The 19,299-nt window shown below is 42.3% G+C and overlaps 1 protein-coding gene and 2 long non-coding RNA genes across 6 annotated transcripts in view; 1 reads left to right on the top strand and 2 right to left on the bottom strand.

Moving 5' to 3' along the window:
* Nucleotides 1–19,299, bottom strand: part of LOC306975364 — a 712,990-nt gene that overhangs the window by 459,296 nt on the left and 234,395 nt on the right. The gene's annotated exons all lie outside the window — the stretch shown is intronic.
* LOC306975210 (MAM domain-containing glycosylphosphatidylinositol anchor protein 2) overlaps nucleotides 1–19,299 on the top strand; it is a 489,592-nt gene that overhangs the window by 318,286 nt on the left and 152,007 nt on the right. For 2 of the 4 annotated variants that reach the window (XM_079572669.1, XM_079572668.1), the window contains exon 9: nucleotides 1,079–1,399. In XM_079572669.1, the coding sequence (XP_079428795.1) occupies nucleotides 1,079–1,399 (321 nt within the window). The remainder of the gene's footprint in view (nucleotides 1–1,078; nucleotides 1,400–19,299) is intronic. The other 2 variants (XM_079572670.1, XM_079572671.1) reach the window with 1 other exon arrangement.
* LOC306975363 overlaps nucleotides 1–19,299 on the bottom strand; it is a 117,540-nt gene that overhangs the window by 73,086 nt on the left and 25,155 nt on the right. The window lies entirely within an intron of this gene.

Raw genomic sequence — 19,299 nt, 5'->3', positions numbered from 1 at the left:
GGATTGAGGAAAAAAAAATAACCGGTTCCATTGGGAATACAAGGTTTAATCTTAATCTCTTAATTCAAGTAGATTTATGTCATTTCTTCCTTAAAGCAGTACTAAGTAACGCATGCCCCTAGAGGCCACAAGCACCACTACAGGTGTCGTAGCATGTTGCGGTTTTTTACTCATTAATTGCCTGTGAGAGTAAATACTACACTGACAGAAAAGACAAAGGGAGAGAGGGCTGTTGTACATCCAATTACACAATGGAGATATTTTTTTTTTGGATGTGAATATGTTTAAGTGGTGCTAGCCCACAGTTAGCTTTGAATGTTAGCCTGTTAGCTTCTTCTTCATGATTCCATTAGTGTTTATTGGTGGCTCTGACCCGTAGGCAGCAAAGTTGCACTTGTGGTTTCCTGGCCAGAGACACCAGGGGGGCATAAAAGACCCCCCAATCATCCCATTAACACTTGTATTACCTCTAGAGGGACTTCAGACAGGATTTAATAAAGTAAACAAGTTACTTAGTACTGCTTTAAGATGATTATTCTCTTTTTCAGATGTAGCCTTTCCAAGATGACATTTGATTAAAAATTCACCTGCTAAAATGCATGACTCCAGCAAGACTATTTTACCCCAATTTCAGTATTTTTGACTTGCCAAGTAGACACACTAAAGTGAGTTATATTATCTTATCTTAAGAGCAATAAGATCTTGCTTTTTCTTGTTTTATGTGCAAAAATACTCCACTGGCAGATCATTTTACTTACCTACTCAAAACAAGTACATTTTTACCAATTTTTAGATCACTTTTTGTTGTTTTCAACAGTAATATTTTATTTTTCTACTGCATTAGACCAACAAAAATCCTAAAGGTATGGTCTCAAACATGCTCCTCTGCAGGTTTAGCTAAACAGTTCTGTAAATTTCCTTTTCACATTTTATTTGGTAAGTACTGAATGGCTTAAATTGCATAGTATGTGACCTTGCCGCTCTCACCCGCTCACTCACTCACTCGCCCACCCCCCCTTCCCCCCCATTGACCACATGCCTCGACCGCTCACTATAACTTTCTAGAGCCCCATATCAGTCCCACCTCTTTTCTTCTCTTTCTTAGTGCCCCCCAACCTGACCGTCCCCCGGGGCAAGTCTCCCCTGGTGGCACGCGAGGGGGACACAGTGGAGCTGGAGTGCCTAGTTTCAGGAAAGCCCAAGCCCATAATCCTGTGGACGCGGGCGGACAAGGAGGCGCCCATGCCCGACGGGAGCATGCAGATGGAGACGTACGACGGCGTGCTGCGGATCGTCAACGTGTCGCGCGAGATGACCGGCTCGTACCGGTGCCAGACCAGCCAGTTCAACGGCTTCAACGTCAAGCCGCGCGAGGCCGTGGTGGAGCTCATCGTGCAGTGTGAGTACAAGCTCCTCTGATATAATGTTCGGGCGTGTCACGGTGATGACTATGTTCGATGGTTTGCTGTGTGTGTGTGTGTGTTTGAACAAAGACTGAGCACGGATTTCAGGAACTGGGACATGCTGGTTATGTATCTAAGTTGCAAGATATGACAGACCAAGAGTGTCCTGGTTTCTGTTCACTGCGAGAAAACTGCACATGAGAAGTGTATTGGTATTTTCAGGGGAGATGCTCAAGGTGAACAGGGGAAAAATAATAAAAAGAGATACACTACAAAAACGAAATTTCAAGCATAGGTTTGAATTGCTTGATTTGAGAATTTGAATCTTGTTTTGAGCAGTTTTCAGTCATCTAGACTTTTTCCTAATCGGACCAAGAACACTTTGCATGTTTGATGACATTTCTCACTGGTTCTGAGGTAATTGTGCTTGAAATAAGAAAGTAAAACTGCCAGCATGTATGGAAATGAGTCAGAAACATCTCAGAACAAGTCAAATAATCGAAGAACTAAATCTTAACATGTCAAAACAACTCAAATTTCAAATATTCTGATCAAATATATTAATTTTTTTTGGAGTGTATCAGTTTAAAACTTTTGCTGAAGACTGCAGTAAATATGAGAAACAAAATGGATTTTTGAGCTTCCTTTATCTTCATGTTTTGTTTGTATTTTCTTTAGCAAAATAATAATTTAATATACAATACTCTGAGGAACACAATACAGACACAGCCTGAAAAGTTCTGTCTAGACTGTCCTATAATAGCTGTTTTTTAAAGTCTTCTCTGAAGAGGATGAGGAAGCTCAAGGATGTCGTCTCGTCTCGTCTGGTCTAAAACTGAGTCTTTCCAACAGAAAATATCACCTTTTTTTTTGTCCTTAAAACTAAAGAACAAAGGTGCTTACAGTGTCTGACGCAAACCAGGATACAAACATTAACCATCAGTTACAAAGATTTGTTCAGAGTGGAATATCTTGTTTTCTTTTATTACTTGCTAGTTATTAGTGAAGAAATCAGATCCCCTTCCCTTCTAAATAATCTGCAACTGGGGGTACCAATAAAGGGTTCAGGGTCAACAAAAATTGGGAGCAACTGTTCTAGATGTTCAGAGAGCAAATCTGAAAATATTAAAACATTGAGTGATGAGTTTCACCTGCATTGCTTAATAAATAGATCCAGGAAGTGTCTGCCCACATTTTCAACCACATTTCTGAGCAGTTCTGCGCTCAAACTGTGCTTATCAAGGCACCATTGATCTGTTAGCATGCCACGAGCTGAAAATGAAAGCTTATATGTTCCATTTGACACAGACAATTCCCACAACTGCCTGCAGAGGGTGTTAAAACCAAACAATCCTTTCTGATGAAGAGTTCTTTCAATACACATAAATTATTTAGAGCTATAAAACATAAAATAATATTGCTGAAGTGACTAAAAGCAGGTTTTTAAGCCACATTTATGCACAAAATGTCCACTTTAAGACCCCTAACTCTGACATTTATCGAACACCATGATTGATCCTACACTTTCTCATTCTCCATAACTCAGTTCTGGCCCTAACTGGGAAACTCGGGTCAGTCGATGTGTGCACTAAAGTGTCAGATGTCCGTGATTTATTCTCTTTGTATGCGCTGTAATTACTCCGCCGCAGTCCGGTGTGACCAAAGTGAACTTTCTACATCCCTCTCCCTCCACGCCCATCCAATTTCCTTCTGAAGGCGCCGGAATTAATCCCGTCCCAGAGCGGCCTGAGTCAGGTCTGCGAGGCGGCCATTTTGACTCCACCTCTCCCGCCGAAGGGAGGACTTTATCGACTGGGAGTGACTTTTATTATTACACGGCGGCTCGGGCAGAGACACTGATGCCAGCACTATTATTCAGGCTTCTTTAAAATAACTTTAGATAGACCGCTGCAGTGGCCATTTACTTTTAAACTGCCTCAGAGATAATGTGTATGAAGGAATAGCTGATTTTAATATGATCGTTTAGTTGGTGTTTCTTTCAACACCATTTGAATAGTATCTCATTTGTAAGACTGTAACACTCACCTTTTCTGGTATATGCCATTGTAATCGATGAAGCCTCAGTGTTTTTACATCAGGGACAGGCAATGTCACATAGAGAAAAAGAAAAAGTAATTTGCGTCTTGATACTGTTATAGTGCAAAATACAGTATACACTCCTGGACCAGCAAAAAGTGTCCACTTGGATTTAATTAACTTTTCTGTTCTGCGGTTGCTGCAATTTGTCAGATCTTTGTTCAGCAACATATGTAAAAAAAAAAAAAGAGACATAAAACATAGCAAATTATGAAGCCAGATAACCAGATGTTTTCAGCTGTTGTCAACCCATTGGCCACATTTAGGTCAAAGCCTTGTTAGAAATCATTAACAAATGCACAGACCTTTTGAGATTTTACTTTAGAGTCAAATTAGTGTGGTCTCTGAGCTAAATGCTACATATTAATCAGTTCAGTTTCTGCTTTTTGTAGTTTGGATGCACATCCATTGGCCACTAAACATCATCTTATAAGATGTTAATGAGAAAGAAACCATCCATCCAGTTTCTTCCACTTTTCCGTTGCTGGGTCGTGAATCCCATTGCACCAGCCCCTATGGCTCCTCCTGCAGGTGGTGGGTCCACATAAGGACGGCCTCATGGTTCTAACCAGGCCTGTTGGTCTCTCATAAGAGGCTTCTGAACCACTCTTTGTCTGACCCGTCACCTAGGACCTGTTTGCCTTGGGAGAGCCCCTGACAATATAGCCCGCAGGATCATTCAGGTGCTCAAAACCCTCCACCACGTTAAGGTGGCGGTTCCAGGTGGGGAGATAAAGAAACCAGTTATATAAAATAAATGCCAAAAGGACGAAACATACCTCCCCATATGTTAGTATCACGCCTGGCTTCCCTGTTCATCTGTATGGGGATGGAACCTTCAATTTAAAATGAGCGCATTTGTAGGAACAGGCTCAGAGTTAAATGTATTTCTGTGATTTCTAGGTTCAGCAACACTATGTGTCCAAAGAATGAGATCATCATGAATGACCAGGTTATTCTCTTCAGGATCTCTTCTTTCCTGATGAAGGAGTTGTTCAGGGAGCATGATATGGTCACCACAGAGTCCAGATCTTAAAGCAGTGAGTCGTGCCCCTAGAGGCCATAAGCGCCACTGCAGGTGTTGTAGCATGTTGCGATTTTTTTTACTTATTAATTATCTACACTACTACACTGACAGTAAAGACAAAGGGACAGAGGGATATTGTACATCCAATTACACAATGGAGATCATTTTTGTCACTCAAACTTGGCTGTGCCACCGAGTATGGAGTGAACGCACAATTGTCTCGTGTAAAGCGCTTTGTGACTATGTCTGTGAAAGGCGCTATATAAATTAAGATCTTCTTCTTCTGTAAATACAGTGGTGCTAGCCCGCAGATAGCTTTGCCCGTTAGCTTGTTAGCTTCTTCTTCTTCGTGATTCTATTAATGTGTTTTGGTGACTCCGACCCGGTGGAAGCAAAGTTGAAACTGTGGTTTTCTGGTCAGAGACACCAGTCAGAGATAAAAGACCCTCCAATCATCCCATTAACACTTGTATTACCCCCAGAGGGACTGCGAAAGGGATTTATTAAGGTAAACAAGTTACTTAGTATTGCTTTAACTGTTAGAGGATAAAATTAAATGTTAGAGAAATAACAATGGCGTCCGAGAGGATAGATGAAACATAGACAGGAGTCTGGATGTCTTATGCAGGAGAAGTTTATTTTCCGTCGGTGCGGGACCCGGAGACATTGCGCTAGTCCTACCATTCAAGTCTGTATATGCTTCCACAGAGGAGGGATAAATACCCTGTTGTGCGTCATACTGATATGCAAGCAAAACATTCAGTGGCTAAGTGAAGGCGCCTGAGCACCACAGTCAAGGCTACGATAATGCGACTTTACAGCCAGACCCAGTATGATAAATAGCGATTTAATGTCATCCTCGAACATCAACCCCATTGAGAAGCTTTGGGCTGTGCTGGATAAGGCTTTGTACGGTGGTCACACTCCCCCAGCATCAATACAAGATCTTATGTTATTCATGTTATTTCTCGGATTGTAGAGCCTCCAACCCTATTGACTTGTGAAAATACTTCTCTAGACTCTCATCCACAGTGCTTGCGCCCTCAGACGTGTTTCATATAAGTATTTCAAAGGCGCGTAAGTACATTTTCTTTAGGCAGACACATTATTCAAAGTTACACTGCGACAAACACCAAGGATAAGGTTTCCAAAGTAGTTTCAAAAGCCTGAGTAATGCGTTAGATTAGACCTTTTAAAACCGCAGAGTCGCACTCTTTTGTTTCACTTCCAGCATTTTCAGCGTGTTTCGCCGCTCACAGGAGACAATCCCACGAAAATAGGATTACTCACGGGCGAACGAAACAATACGCTTCTCCAGGTATTTCCCTTTTTCTTTTGGGGCGCGTAATAGCACGGCTAAAACCCTCGGTAAGTCCATTTCTCATACTCCTTGGCGTGTCCCTGTCCCAGACCCCCACCGCCGCCACATGCAGCTGCTCTGCGCTCCTTAAGAAGTGACATTCAGAGATGGCTTAACGGCTAATTAACTGCCGGCTAATTCATTCCCACAAGTATTCATTCTGTATTCATGTATGGAGATTTGAGCGGGAGATGTAGGAATGAAAAGTTTCGAGATTCAAAGCCACAGAGCCGCTGTGTGGATATCGCTCTTGCAGGAAAAGGGAGAGCGGGGGGGAAAAAAAAGACGGATGGGAAGCGAGTGAAAGGCGCCCGTGTGGGTTTAACCGCAATTCTCTGGCAAATGATAATAGGAAATATAAAAAAAAGTCATTGTTTTCCTCTTGGCCTACTTAGTTAATCCATATTTTCTCATTTGCGCTTTTAATCTAGACGGGACCTGCCCACGCAATTTCGTGAGCGCTCTTTTTTATTGTGCGAGGGGGAAGGACTTTTAATGGTCTGGTGTAATATAAGTTCCCAGGCCCAGTTCTCACACAGTATGGAGCATGGGTTTTCCAAAACATACACAATAGGCTCATCCTACAGCTCCTGTACTCCTGTCCTCGATGTTTAAATGTATTCTTGGTTGAAATTTGGATTGATGAAATGAACCAGTGAAGTTTATAACGCAGAGGAGCATCAACTCATGACATCAGCAGGTGAGATGCATGAGTGGAACAAATCACAACCCTAGGTGTTCGATTTTTATGTGGGAGCAATGAAATAACATGATTAGTTTAGAAAATGTATTTGATGAATTATTATGAATGATTATTTGTGACAAAGCGGCACAATGTTATATTTTATTATTATTCTGTCATCACTTATAATTAATGTGGCTGTAGGACCTGGACTAAAATAATTATCTCTTCATTTCTTGCTCTTATTATTTGAGTGGAGCTCCATGGTAACGCTCAGGGGCGGGGCTTCAGACTTGAACAGAGTCAGGTGTTTTGGCTCGCATCTACCAACACCAGACTGCTGGAAGGACAGAATCAGAGTGAACAAGGTACACTGGAAAAATGGCCATCTTAAATGAGATAAACGGTTTAAAATTGCTTTAAAGGGGCTAGATTCCACTGCCATTTTATACTCACTACTGCCACCTCAGGTCATACGTGTAACTGCAGCTTCTATATTAAGCTCGTGCATGACGCCACTTCGGACCCGAATTAACCCCTTTTTGAGTGACAGTGCAGGATTTTAGAGGCAGTTGTGGTGAAAACGTCTGAGCTCATTCTACACATTAGGACATTGTTGGAACATGTAGGGGAAGGAAGATACTTAATTTAAACATTTTTAAACTCTGTAAAGTCCCTTTAATTAAGGTTCTTTATCTTCAATTTAAGTCAGTCTTCCTCCCTCCAGTGCGTGTCACAATATCAGGTCTCAGCTGGCCGCCGCACGTAAACGTGGCCAAAGGAATGCATCTGAAATGCCACTGGTGCTCTGCCGGTGACAGTCATTATTCTCTTTGTGGCTCGCGGGTCCCTCAGGCTTGTACAGTACTTTCCCATGTGTAAACAGAATGTATCAGACGGTCTTCCTGTGTGTCAATCCGGGACCAAATGCAAGACCGTATTGAAGTGATAGGACTCTGCGATCGCCCTGACGTGATGGCCACCCTTGTTCTCAAGGAATTTAGTAGGGGGGGGGGGGGGGGGGATGTCCCCACAAATACAAATAACTCCTTGTTTTATGGGGTTAAAGGAACAGGCCACAGTTTTTCCACACTGAGATATGTTATTACCTGAGCTTAGACGAGTTTATACGTACCTGTCTGGTCTTTGTGCATGTCTGTGGAAGAGCTTGGTCGCTTCTAACTTCACCCCCCCATTTGGAGCTATAGGAATACATTGGGAGAGACCAAATGCTAGCAACATATTTGGTCTTTTTGCGTGACTGAGGGCACGCACAAAGACCAGACAGTTACGCATCAACTCGTCTAAGCTCAGGCACGAACTTATATCAGTTTGGAAAAATGGAGGCCTGTTTCTTTAAGTAAAGCAGGCTCAGAATTAGATATTAAAAATATTGTGAGCACTTCCTGTGATTTCAAGACAAAAGGCAAGGAAAAGGCACAAGTTCAAAAAGTAAAAATAAACATTGTAAAGGATGAGTATGAGCCATTCATTTGATTTACTTTGACACTAAAACTAAGATGAAAAACTGGCCAAACCTCAATGTGTTGAACCTGCCGCGTCTCGCCTTAATACCTTGATACCTGCCGAAAGCACATTATCAGACAATGATGTACAACTTGCATTTCCGCTTTGGCTTTGTTTTTATCTCGCCTCTTGTTTTCAATTTCAATGTTTGCTCTTGTTTGCTGGGCACCTGCACTGACCCGTGCAGTCCCAATAGTCTCTCAAAAGTCTCTTCTATCTATATTTGAAGCAAAACAAGCGCTATTGATATATCCTTCCTTTTCTACACAACACAGAGGGGCCGTGTGTCGAGCCATATCTGTAGAAATGCTTTGAATTAATGTTGTTTTTAGCCTGACGTGGCTTATTGTTACTACCCTGCACTGGATTCCTGCCGGCTGATTTTCTAAATGGTTTGCATCCTCCATAAAATGTTATAGAATTGCCTGTTTTTTTTGCATATTATGCCCCATCTGTACAAATGAGGCATGGGTTGATTTTAGGGTTGAAAATGTACAGCCCGTATCTTGTAAACCGACCTAAAAAGCGCTCACAAAAATCAGCAAGGCGACACATACTTGCAAATAAACAGTTTTATTAAAGGTTTGCAATGATCCAGCTCTCACTGTAACCACATAGTACCTTTATTTATAGCCATATTCTGTGGAGGGTCATGATATTGCAGTCTCCTCATGGGTCTCCAGTGCAACCCTATTAAAAATATATAGGCTCAAATGGAGCAAAGGAGCATGGTCTGTGTAACATGCTCTTTGTGCCATAAGGAGAGGTAGACTTTATTTTCCCAGTAGGAACAGAACATTATTGCTAATCTTTGTTTCATGTTTCATGTTACATCGACCGCAGGAAAGGACTCTTTGTGAACCACAAGAGAAAGGTTTAATTTAGTTGATATATATGTTACAAAGACTCTTTCAGAGGGGATAGATCAGACGGCATCTCTAGAATCGTCCATATATGGTCATGTTTGAAGCAGTTGGGGGGCAAACAAAGAGGAGAAAAATTGTAGCTTTCCATAATTACGCCAAAACTACTTAAACAAATGCTGAAATATCAATAGTTTTCTACCCAATTAAGATGTAAAGACATCAGAGGAGCAAAGTAGTTCAAAAGCCCATAATTACATAAATAATGGAGAAACACTGAAGAGGTACCAAGAGCCCTCCACACCTGCAGCACAGGGGAAATGAAACTGAAAACAAGGAAGGGACAAAGGAGGAGGTATCCGGGCGAGACACGGCCACACATGCCTTCTGTCATTTCTATTGTTCTGGCTAATGGACGTTCACTGGAGATTAGATTAACTGCTAAACTCTTCCCAGAAGATAGTGTAAGACTGTTGTGGATTGGAAGGAGAACGTGGAGCTGACCAGTGCAGGACACCACGCTCTGAAACAGTTTGTCACCGTTTAAGAGGATCAGAGGAGACTGAAGGCAGCCAGGTTTCCTCCGGGTGCTACGGTTTCCTCTACCTCCAAAACCATGCGGGTCAAGTTGGCCCACAGTGGCTCACACGGCTCAGTCGCAGCGGCTCAGGACTAACACCTGAACACTATTTCGTTGTATGGTTGAACAATGTCAAACAAAGCACTTACTTAAAGGAACAGGCCACCGTTTTTCCATACTGTGATATGTTCTTACCTGAGCTTAGACGAGTTGATGCGTACCTGTCTGGTCTTTGTGCCTGTGGAAGAGCTTGGAAGCTTCTAACTTCAACCCCGTTTGGAGCTAAAGGAATATGTTGGGAGAGGCTACATGCTAACAACATCTTTAGTCATTTTGCCTGACTGAGCGCACGCACAAAGACCAGAAAGGTACGCATCAACTCGTCTAACCTCAGGTAAGAACATATCTCAGTATGTAAAAACGGTGGCATGCTCCTTTAAATTTGCCCAAATCTTTGACTTGGATACAAACAACCCTAAATGTTTGTCTCAACCAGGATCTCCAACCAGTAGCTCCAGCCCTTTATCTCTAGCCTGTTAAAGAGTTGATATGTCACATTTTAACACGTTGAACAGCATCTGAAAAGATTTAGGTAAATAAAGTCAGATATAATTTTCTTAACAACATCTTAACTTTTACCTCTCCTCCACAAGTGTCTTTGGAAAAACAAGTACCTCTCCATTTTTGTTACATAAAAGCAGGTCGACAGGTAAAAAAAAAAAGCTTAGAGTCACTGGTCAAGAGTGTTGCATTTAACACAAACACATTTTAAATTCTACTAAAGAGGTCTGTATTGACTTTCTCCTGAATACACATAAATTGAATAGCTTTTGCAGTTCTGTCCCCATTTCACGGCACCGTCCCGTTACCATGGCAGTCACGTTTGCGGCGCCCCCACCGCCCGGGCGCTCGGGGAATTAATGAAGTTTGCAAGTGCTTTGAAGAAGACTGTTGGATTGGTTGCGTTTATACAGCGATGACAGCGCGTATCGGAGGTTAGTGGCTTTGCACCGACGCCGCAAAGTAAACAGAGGATTTGGACGCTGAGACACCCCCCCCCGGTTAATTGGTAACACCGGCGGAATGATAGTGTCGGGCGCATAATTAAAAGAATAGCACGTTTTTACACACACTTTTCTGACTCGCCGGATCTGAGGAGTTCAAACGTGGAACAAAAGCAGACCAGTGAAGTGCCGCGAAATAATTGGGCATACGTTATAGGGCTGTAATGAAAGGGAAGCTGCCATTTTAATGGGCACAATGAGCAGATTGTAATATAATGCTCACTGAAAATAACAAAATATGACTGTGAGTCTCTTTAACGCCCAAAAACAATAACTTGGTGTTAGTTTAGCACAAAGGTCTCTCCAGTCCAATCCAAGAAGCTCACCAATGACTTCGTAGACTTCATGCAAATGTTTAATGTAAATGTCCTCCTGACTACCAGCAATGCAACTTTGTCCTCTGCAGAGAACATTTCTAAACCTGATTATCTCCCACCCAATATACATACTGAATTAACTCCTTTTGGCGTCTACAGAGGACATTTAGAGCTCTTCAATGGTACCAAATGTGAAAAATGTGAAGGGGTGGGGCTTTGGTAACTGGTGGACATCAATGCGAGCACATTAATGAGAAGAAGAAAAGTGAATTCATAAATGGAGCAAATTTTAGATTTAAAGGTGCTGGATGCAAGTTGGCCATTTTATACTCACTTCTTCCACCTCAGGACATACATTTAACTGCAGCTTCTATATTAAGCTCGCGGATGACAGCAATTTCGGACCCGAAGTGACACCTTTTTGAGTGACAGTGCAGGATTTTAGAGGCAGTTGTGGTGAACAGGTCTGGGCTCATTCTACACATTAGGACATGGCTGGGACATGTAGGGGGGGGAAAGCACATAATTTTAACATTTTTAAACTCTGTATAGTCCCTTTAAATGGTGTTTGCATATTTTATATACAGTAAGTGTTCTAACAACTCATTTAAACACAGTATGTCCTATTTTAACTGTATTTTATCATTGAGTATTGATATAGGTGTTGAAAAGATGTCTTCTTTAGTGGACATTTGTAGTTATTTTCTATAGAGGATGGTCTTATGTTGACCATTTGGCATTTTCTTTGGGACTAGCTTTGTAGTAGACACATGATATAACAACTTTTCAGTCTTCTTATACCTCACAATGAGTGGAGGATGAGTGATTTTTATTTTTTTCCCTTGTAGTTGGAGGACATAGCATATATAGCAACAATGAAGAGAAAACCTTAGATATTTCCTTGAATTATGTTGAATTCAAACTTTTTCCCAGTACTGTCCTTCAGATGGCGTAGCCCTGGTATTTTCTGTAGCAAAACTGTTCTCCGTGCCAAGAAAATACCCCTAGGTTTATGGATGCTATACAACGCGTCTGCAGAGGTGCACTTCTTCATCATTGAAAAGGTTAAAAAAGATAATCAGCGCGGGGAAGAGAGTTTGTTAAAGACTAAAATTCAAGGAAAGTTTAAAGAAATCTCCGTGTGATGTACATCAGAATGTTGGCAAGGAAGCAAAACAATGCTCCAGGTTTGTTTCTGATGAGTATACAATAGTATAAGAAGACTGAATGCTCAAAAAAGTATGTTGCATGATACAGAACCTTAAATGCTCTTAGACATGTTTGATTTGTAACCTCAACTTTATATTTCAGTCCTTATCTGGTAATAAAATGTGAATGCTATACACACGTTTAGGAGCACTTTCTTGCTTGTTCACGGAGCTATTGAACATCTCAGAGTAAAGAGTATCCATTTGAATTCATGCCACGCAGTAAAATGTTTCATAAATCGACTAAATCCCGACAAACGCACTCCACGCTGATTCATAAACGGAGCTGCGAACTGTATCATTGGCTGCAAGGACTTTGTTCGCCTTCTCACGGTCAAGCTGTGAATTCAATATTTATAAAGCACATTATATCAATTATGGAGAGATTTGAGGGTCATAATGTGTAACAAATGGAAAGCATCAGGCCGTACTCCTGCACCGCGGAGAGCCCTGTTCAAGTGTCAAGTGTGTGCCCTTTTGAAACTTCACTCATGAAAAAGAAATGATCGTTTTCAGTATAAATTCCGTGTCTTTCTCTGTAAAGATCCTATACGAATTTTCCAAGGCTTCTTTTTAAACTAGACTTTGGCCTTGGTACAATGTTTTATTGAGCATTACCTAGAATTACTTATGCGTCTCGGAAACATCAGGAATCAGCCTTTTAAAGAATGGCCAATGTTGAGAATTTTAGCGAGTTTTCTCACTTAAATTCTTAGAGTAAAAAGTAAAAACCAAATCTGGGAGACCTCAGCATCAGAATAAGCAGAGATGTTCTGAATACGTAGACGGAACAAACAAAACGATGTCTCTACTTTAGTGGCTCCTACAGACTCCAAACTTTCTAGTCTTGACAATGTTTTCCAGATTGATTTTGTAATGGCTAATTCCCAGGCTGATTTGGTTGAGTTTTGAACTGCAGTGTCCTGTTTTGTTGTTCCTTAGTCTCATGGATTTCCTTTAATCCACGACAGTATACGGCGTGGAGGGCCAAAGATTTCATTTAAAAGAGGTTTAAACCTAGCCTGGTTTTACCATACCCTCGTACTTACTTCAGTTCGTGCAAGGGTCTGGAACTTCTCAATTGATCTCCGTTTTCAGGTGGGAGGGGTGAACTCCTTTGAAACGATTGGATCTGATTTTCGCTAGCGTGAGTGAATCGAGCCATCATAACTCCATCATAACTCTTGGGGGCATTCCTTGCACATTCCAAGGCTTCAATTTTAATTCAACCTGGATAGACTCAAACAGACAAAAGCAGCGATTAGGAAGATTTATTGCCATTTATGTTAGTTTTGGCGATCAGACCCCGGCGGTAGACATCGATGTATGAAAGTCAGTATGGATGAACAGCTTATAGTTAGGGATGTCTTCCCCCGGAGCCGGGACACTGGTGGTGGTATGGAAGACCCGTGAAGATGCGGCAGGTAGAAGCCGTGGACGGAAGAGGCGGAGATGGGGTGGAGGTGGGTCGCAGCGCGGCTGGGAAGCGAACGAACCATGATTTCTGGGGCTTAAAAGCGGGATCGAGGGAGATGATTGGTTGCTATGGAGGTGCGGCTCTTATGCTGATGGCTGAGGTGTGGCCCTCTCATTGTCTGGAAGTATGTGATGCTGAAATTAGTCTCCCAGGTTGAATTAACGCCTAGGCTTTCTGGGTATTTGTGAGCCGAGGCAGGACGGATTGAAGAGCTTCCATCTCTTTCGTATCCGCCGCCATTGCCAAACTACAACCCGCAAATCGGCGCAAATGCTTGACGTCACCTACAACACCCGCCTCCCCCGCTCGCTGAATCGCTGAGATCAAGCCCAGACGTACATGTAGGGAAATGATAATTGACCGGAGTTTACGGATGGCTAAGGCCAGGCTAGTTCAAACCTTGCCCCACACCTTTATTTAGGCATGGAACCATAATGCCAGCTCCGTCTCACAATAAAATGTTAGTTGTGTAAAAAAGCACATAGAAGCCTGAGGGCCACCCCAATGACATACATTTTGCAATACAAAATATGAATATTCCCCCTCATTTTCATATCTGTAATCTATAGCAAAGCTTCAACTTTATCTTTACATTTGTCTCTGTTCACCACCTTCAAAACTGGCAGGGGCTTCTGAAAAGGACATGTTAAGATTATGTCGAGGTGTCTCGAGTTGTCCAGCATTGAGGTCATTCTCACCGGCCCTTTATTTGACGTAAGACACAAAGGTCATCCAGACTATAACACGGCGGTCATGCCCCACTGACAGCAGACACGGGTCAGTGACAGACAGACAGCGCTGACACCTGAAAGAGCGAGAGAGGAACAGCGTAATAAACCCAGTCACGCCTCGTCACTGTTTAGCATCATCGCGTCGTGGCTCACAAAGATCAAGCTCAGTGCATCAATTTTGACATTTCCTTTCCCGAAAATGTTCTACAAAGTGCATTTACTTGTCATTATAATTGTGCGTGCTGTCACAAGGCCAGCGTGACCCACATGTTTTCGGTGATAATAAGAAAGCGACAACAATGGGAGAACATGCAAACTGTGTGCAGAAAAGTCCTGTGTGGTTGGGATCAAAAGCAGGATCTTTAAATACAGCGCATCCATCCTCCAACAAAAAGTAATTGCATAAATCAGCATAATTTGCGCAGCTCCTCTGTAACCTGTCTTATGTATCCATGTATGTATCCATTTTGAGCCCTTGCAGTATGTGTTTGCAGACATTCATAGGCAATAAAAGAGGCAGCAGCTTTGTGTCTGCATTGCTTTATGTGGAGTCCTCCTAATCAAAACTTAACTGGTGGTTGTCTGAAGTCTGAATTACAACCATAGACATATGTTATTAATAGACTGTCATTACTCACTCCTCCCAGTTTGACAAAATAACTAAGTTCGAGGGGGAAAACATGGCGATGTTCCTTAAAAGGGCATAAGGGCGGGATCTTCACTGTAGACTCGGCCCTTGCGAAAACCAGCCTGGTTTCTTTCATTGTAACTAACTCAGCATTATCACAGGAGGAATATCTAGTTGTAGAAAGTTTAAGAAAATCAGAAACCAGGCTTTAAAGTGTTTTTTAACGTGTCTAAAGTGCAATGCTTTCCAATGGGAGACTAGCGGCGATATGGAGGTACTACAGCAATGGAGGCGTCTAGTGTCGTCGTCACAAAGCAGAGCAGCCAGCGGCCATTGATTACGACTCATATGGACATATCACAGAACAGCGCCCTCCCTGGACTTGTGGACAATTTGTTGAATTGCGCTGAGAAGAGAGAGAATTACCCAAGCGGCAGAGTGTTCATTTATGGCAATAATCCAAAGTATAGACTGTAGACTGTAGACTAAATGTAACTGAAGTAGGATTGGGGAACCTATGGGGGCCTTAGAACCACTGCAGGGGCTTGTTGACTTGCTGGCTGTTTCTCAAATGCAGGGATCCTCTGTGTCTCAACCACTTTGGAGGAATCATCATCACAAGTGGTGCTACAGTTCATCCAGACCCCTCGCACCCTCGCCCCCTCCTCCACAGTAACACATCCAACCAAAACCAGTTTATACACAGCTTTCTGCCACTTTCATTCATTAAACCGTTGTTTTTGTAAGCATAGATTGATATTTTATCATATGATTTTAAATGCGAGCTCACTTCGGAGGTTGTTCCAAAAAGGCTCAGAAGCTGCTCGGCTCTGCTTTGGAGGAGCCCACTCCCGAGGAAGACAACAAAGTGGACTACAAAGAAAGGATCCTGGCAATTGAGAAACACTCGTTGTGTGATACTAAACCCGGAAGTTCAACTGTTGCTAAAAACTAGGGCTGAAATGGGGAAAGTTAGGTACAGGGCCGTTCATTTTGTCAGGAAATTATGTTTCTTATGTATCTAGTCAATAATAATTGCAATGATTATTGTTTAGTCAGTGATATGTCATACTAATCTAGTCATAAAGTGTGAGAAATATTCTGATTCTGATCCCACTGCTTTGTCAAGATTATGGCCAATGTGCAAAGCAAACTTTTACCTGGGATTTTGAACCTGTATGGTTTGTGGCTCTTTGATCAAAAAGGAAGCAATTAGTTCAAAATGGCTGTGTCAGGAGCTTGGATCAAATGTCCCTCCTGTGATTTGTTTGCTTAGTCGCTAAAAATAGTGCCTTTGAACAAGACTCTGACACAAAATGAAACCAAGCCCCAGCGTCACATTGCACTTTCACCCGTGCATTGTCTTCAAAGCGGAACCCTTAATGGAGAGCGTTGTTAGGCCTTCGCTATTGATAAATCCATCCTTCTTCTGCCATGTTTCCCTCCCGCTGAGCCGTCTCCTCTTCAGACTCTTGTAGCGTATTGATATCTCGCATCAAAGTCCCAGTTAGACGGCACAAAGTGTCTGTGCTCGATCTGGCGGGTTACTAAAGAAGCTGTGTCCTCGTTTTCGGCACGGCGCGTCTGAGCAAGCGGCTCCAGCCAAATACACAGCCCAAAGTCCATGCTGTGATGATTTAGTTGATTAAAGACACTATTTCATGGACTATTAGAGCTTTGTTAACTTTAAACACCAGTCGTGAGGTTGGCTCGCCATAATGACCCGGGTTTGCCATGTCTCTCTGTCATCTCTTGGCAGAAATTTCCTGACATCGGAGTTTTCGATCCCAAGAAAGTGGCACCAGCTAATGTTAGTTTTATTTCTCACTGCTTCTCATAGCAGGTTGAAATAGGAGGATTTTGTATTGCACAGATAAGCACATTGAGCTTATAGTTAGTGCTTTATCCTGGGATATAGGGTGCACCATTGCCCAAAAGATGTGAAGAAACCAGACAGACTTGACTTGTTCCCATTAAAGTGACGTCTCTCCTGATTTTGCAATGTGCTTTTTGTGTCTGAGCAGTTTGTGTTTGATCAAATCATTTGTGTGTGTATAAGACAAAAGATGTTTGTTGATTGCAATCTCTTCTTCTGTCGCTCACATTGAACTTTTCTAAAGACATACAGTATTTACTTTCAGGGCTGCAGGCTTCTTCCTCTCGCAAGAAGCCTCAAAATCACTTCAGCCTACACACAGCCTAAAATGAAAATGCATGGCAGCCAATACACAAATTGGTAGAAATTCTAACTGTGCAGAGCAAAACACAAATTGAGAGACTAGTCCTGAGGGCCAGGAAACTGACAAACACAAAAGAGTTTCCGTCCATGAAAGATACTTTCAGAAAAAAAACGTTGAGAATCCGTCACATTTTCTGAATTGTGAATATGAAATTCTACCAGAAGGAAGACGGTGCAGAGCACAGCGTTGAAGAGCAACAGATACAAGCTCTCATTCCTCCCGAACTCTGTGTCTTTTTTAAACAAATGGAAGGATAAAGAGCAGATGAAGAGGCGTCATAACTGAGATGAACTGTATTGGATTATTGGGATGTACTGAATGTAACTTGACTAACTAGATGAAAGGTTATACTTTATGTGTGGCAATGAACTCAAGACACATTTCCTCATTGGGGATAATAAAGGTTGTCAATCAATTTGGTCATAATGTCAACACATCTTTATCATGATACATCTTTATCATGATAAAGATGTGACGCCTCTGCAGTATCTGCCATATTAAAGGGGCTAGATGCAAGTTAGCCATTTTATACTCACTACTGCCACCTCAGGTCATACGTGTAACTGCAGCTTCTATATTAAGCTTGTGCATGACGGCACTTCAGACCCGAAATTAACAGTTTTTTGAGTGACAGTGCAGGATTTTAGAGGCAGTTGTGGTGAATATGTCTTTGCTCATTCTACACATTAGGACATGGCTGGAACATGTAGGGGGAGGAAAATACCTAATTTTAACATTTTTAAACTCTGTATAGTCCCTTTAATCTAAAAGCTAAAATAAAATATCCTGCTGTTTCCTGTGTGGCTGTAGTAAAGCGATGGCAAGTGTTTTTGCTCCGCGATGAGAGGATGAAGCTTAGCAAGAGATCAAGAGGTGAGGAATGCATTTCTTGTATACGTAGGACCTCAGGAGGAGCCACTGAAGAAGATTGAAAGATTATTCAAAAATGCTGAAGTGGCTCGAAACACTGCTCCAGGTATGTTTTTGACGAGAGAGCAACACTGTGACGTGGTAAAAAGCTTTAAAAAATCGATTTGCATAATATACCATTATTCAATGCACTTGTCCTGCAGCCCTTTTCGGATATGAAAGTTGTGCATAATAAGCGCTGCACATATGTTGCTGATTTTCCCGACACTAACTATGCTTCCGCCCCAAACTGTGCATTGACGACTTCCTCTGATTTTTTTGGGCCATCTTCCCTTGCCCCCGTCGCGTTGCGTGCTAGCATCAGCCTTCCGCCCGAAATTCCAGGTTCCACGCAGCGCGCGAGCCCACTGCCTTTGGTGCCGAGCCATGTGCAAAGCCGCGTTTAGTAACTTGATCAAGGCGCGGAGGTATACGGCGCTCCGGAGCAAAGAGCATTAGAGGCGTGAAGGAGCGGCCCGGGCAAGTCAACAGCTTTGATATGTAAAGCGCGGCATCTGTTTGGCTGGCTGCGGGAGGAGAGAGGTGCAGGAGGCTTCAGAGGCGCTGCTGCCGTGCCGCTGTAATAGAATTGCAAACGCCAAAATCCCAAGCTGTGACACGCTAATGTTCTTACTGACTCTAAACTGACTTGGCATGGTCCGCGGCGAGAGACGGGGGGAGAGAAAGGTACTTCTGAAGAGGTGGCTTTTACTCTAGGCCAGGAGTGGGCTCACGAGCATGTGAAATATTTAATGAAACATACACAGTCACAATGTTGCAGATGTACGTGTTTGGTAGATATGAATAATTGCCAAATAGATTATACATTTCCTAAATAGTGTCATCTATTTGGACGGGATGCCTTCTGCAATCCACCATTTACTGTTTACTGCCGGCCCACACCCTGATTAAAATTAAAATGGCTGGTATAGTTACAAGTTTACAATATGTGGCATTGTTTAGATTCTTACCGCCCACTTTAACCAAGTGCATTTTCTCCAGTTCAGCTGTACCCAAATCCATAAGGTGCAACGTCTTATTTGAAAGCTAAGACCTACACAACTGCTGACTTGTTTCGGTCACTTTTTCATCGCATTTTTGTGGCTTTTTCATCACTCTTTAGTCATGTTTTTTATTGCATTATTGTTGCTGTTCCGGCACGTTTTTGTTGCTCTTTTGCCACTTT

This window comes from Gobius niger (assembly GCF_951799975.1).
Source record: "Gobius niger genome assembly, chromosome: 15".
Lineage (NCBI taxonomy): Eukaryota > Metazoa > Chordata > Actinopteri > Gobiiformes > Gobiidae > Gobius > Gobius niger.
The sequence above is the reverse complement of the archived record's forward strand: the minus strand, read 5'-3'. Positions and strand labels throughout refer to the sequence as shown.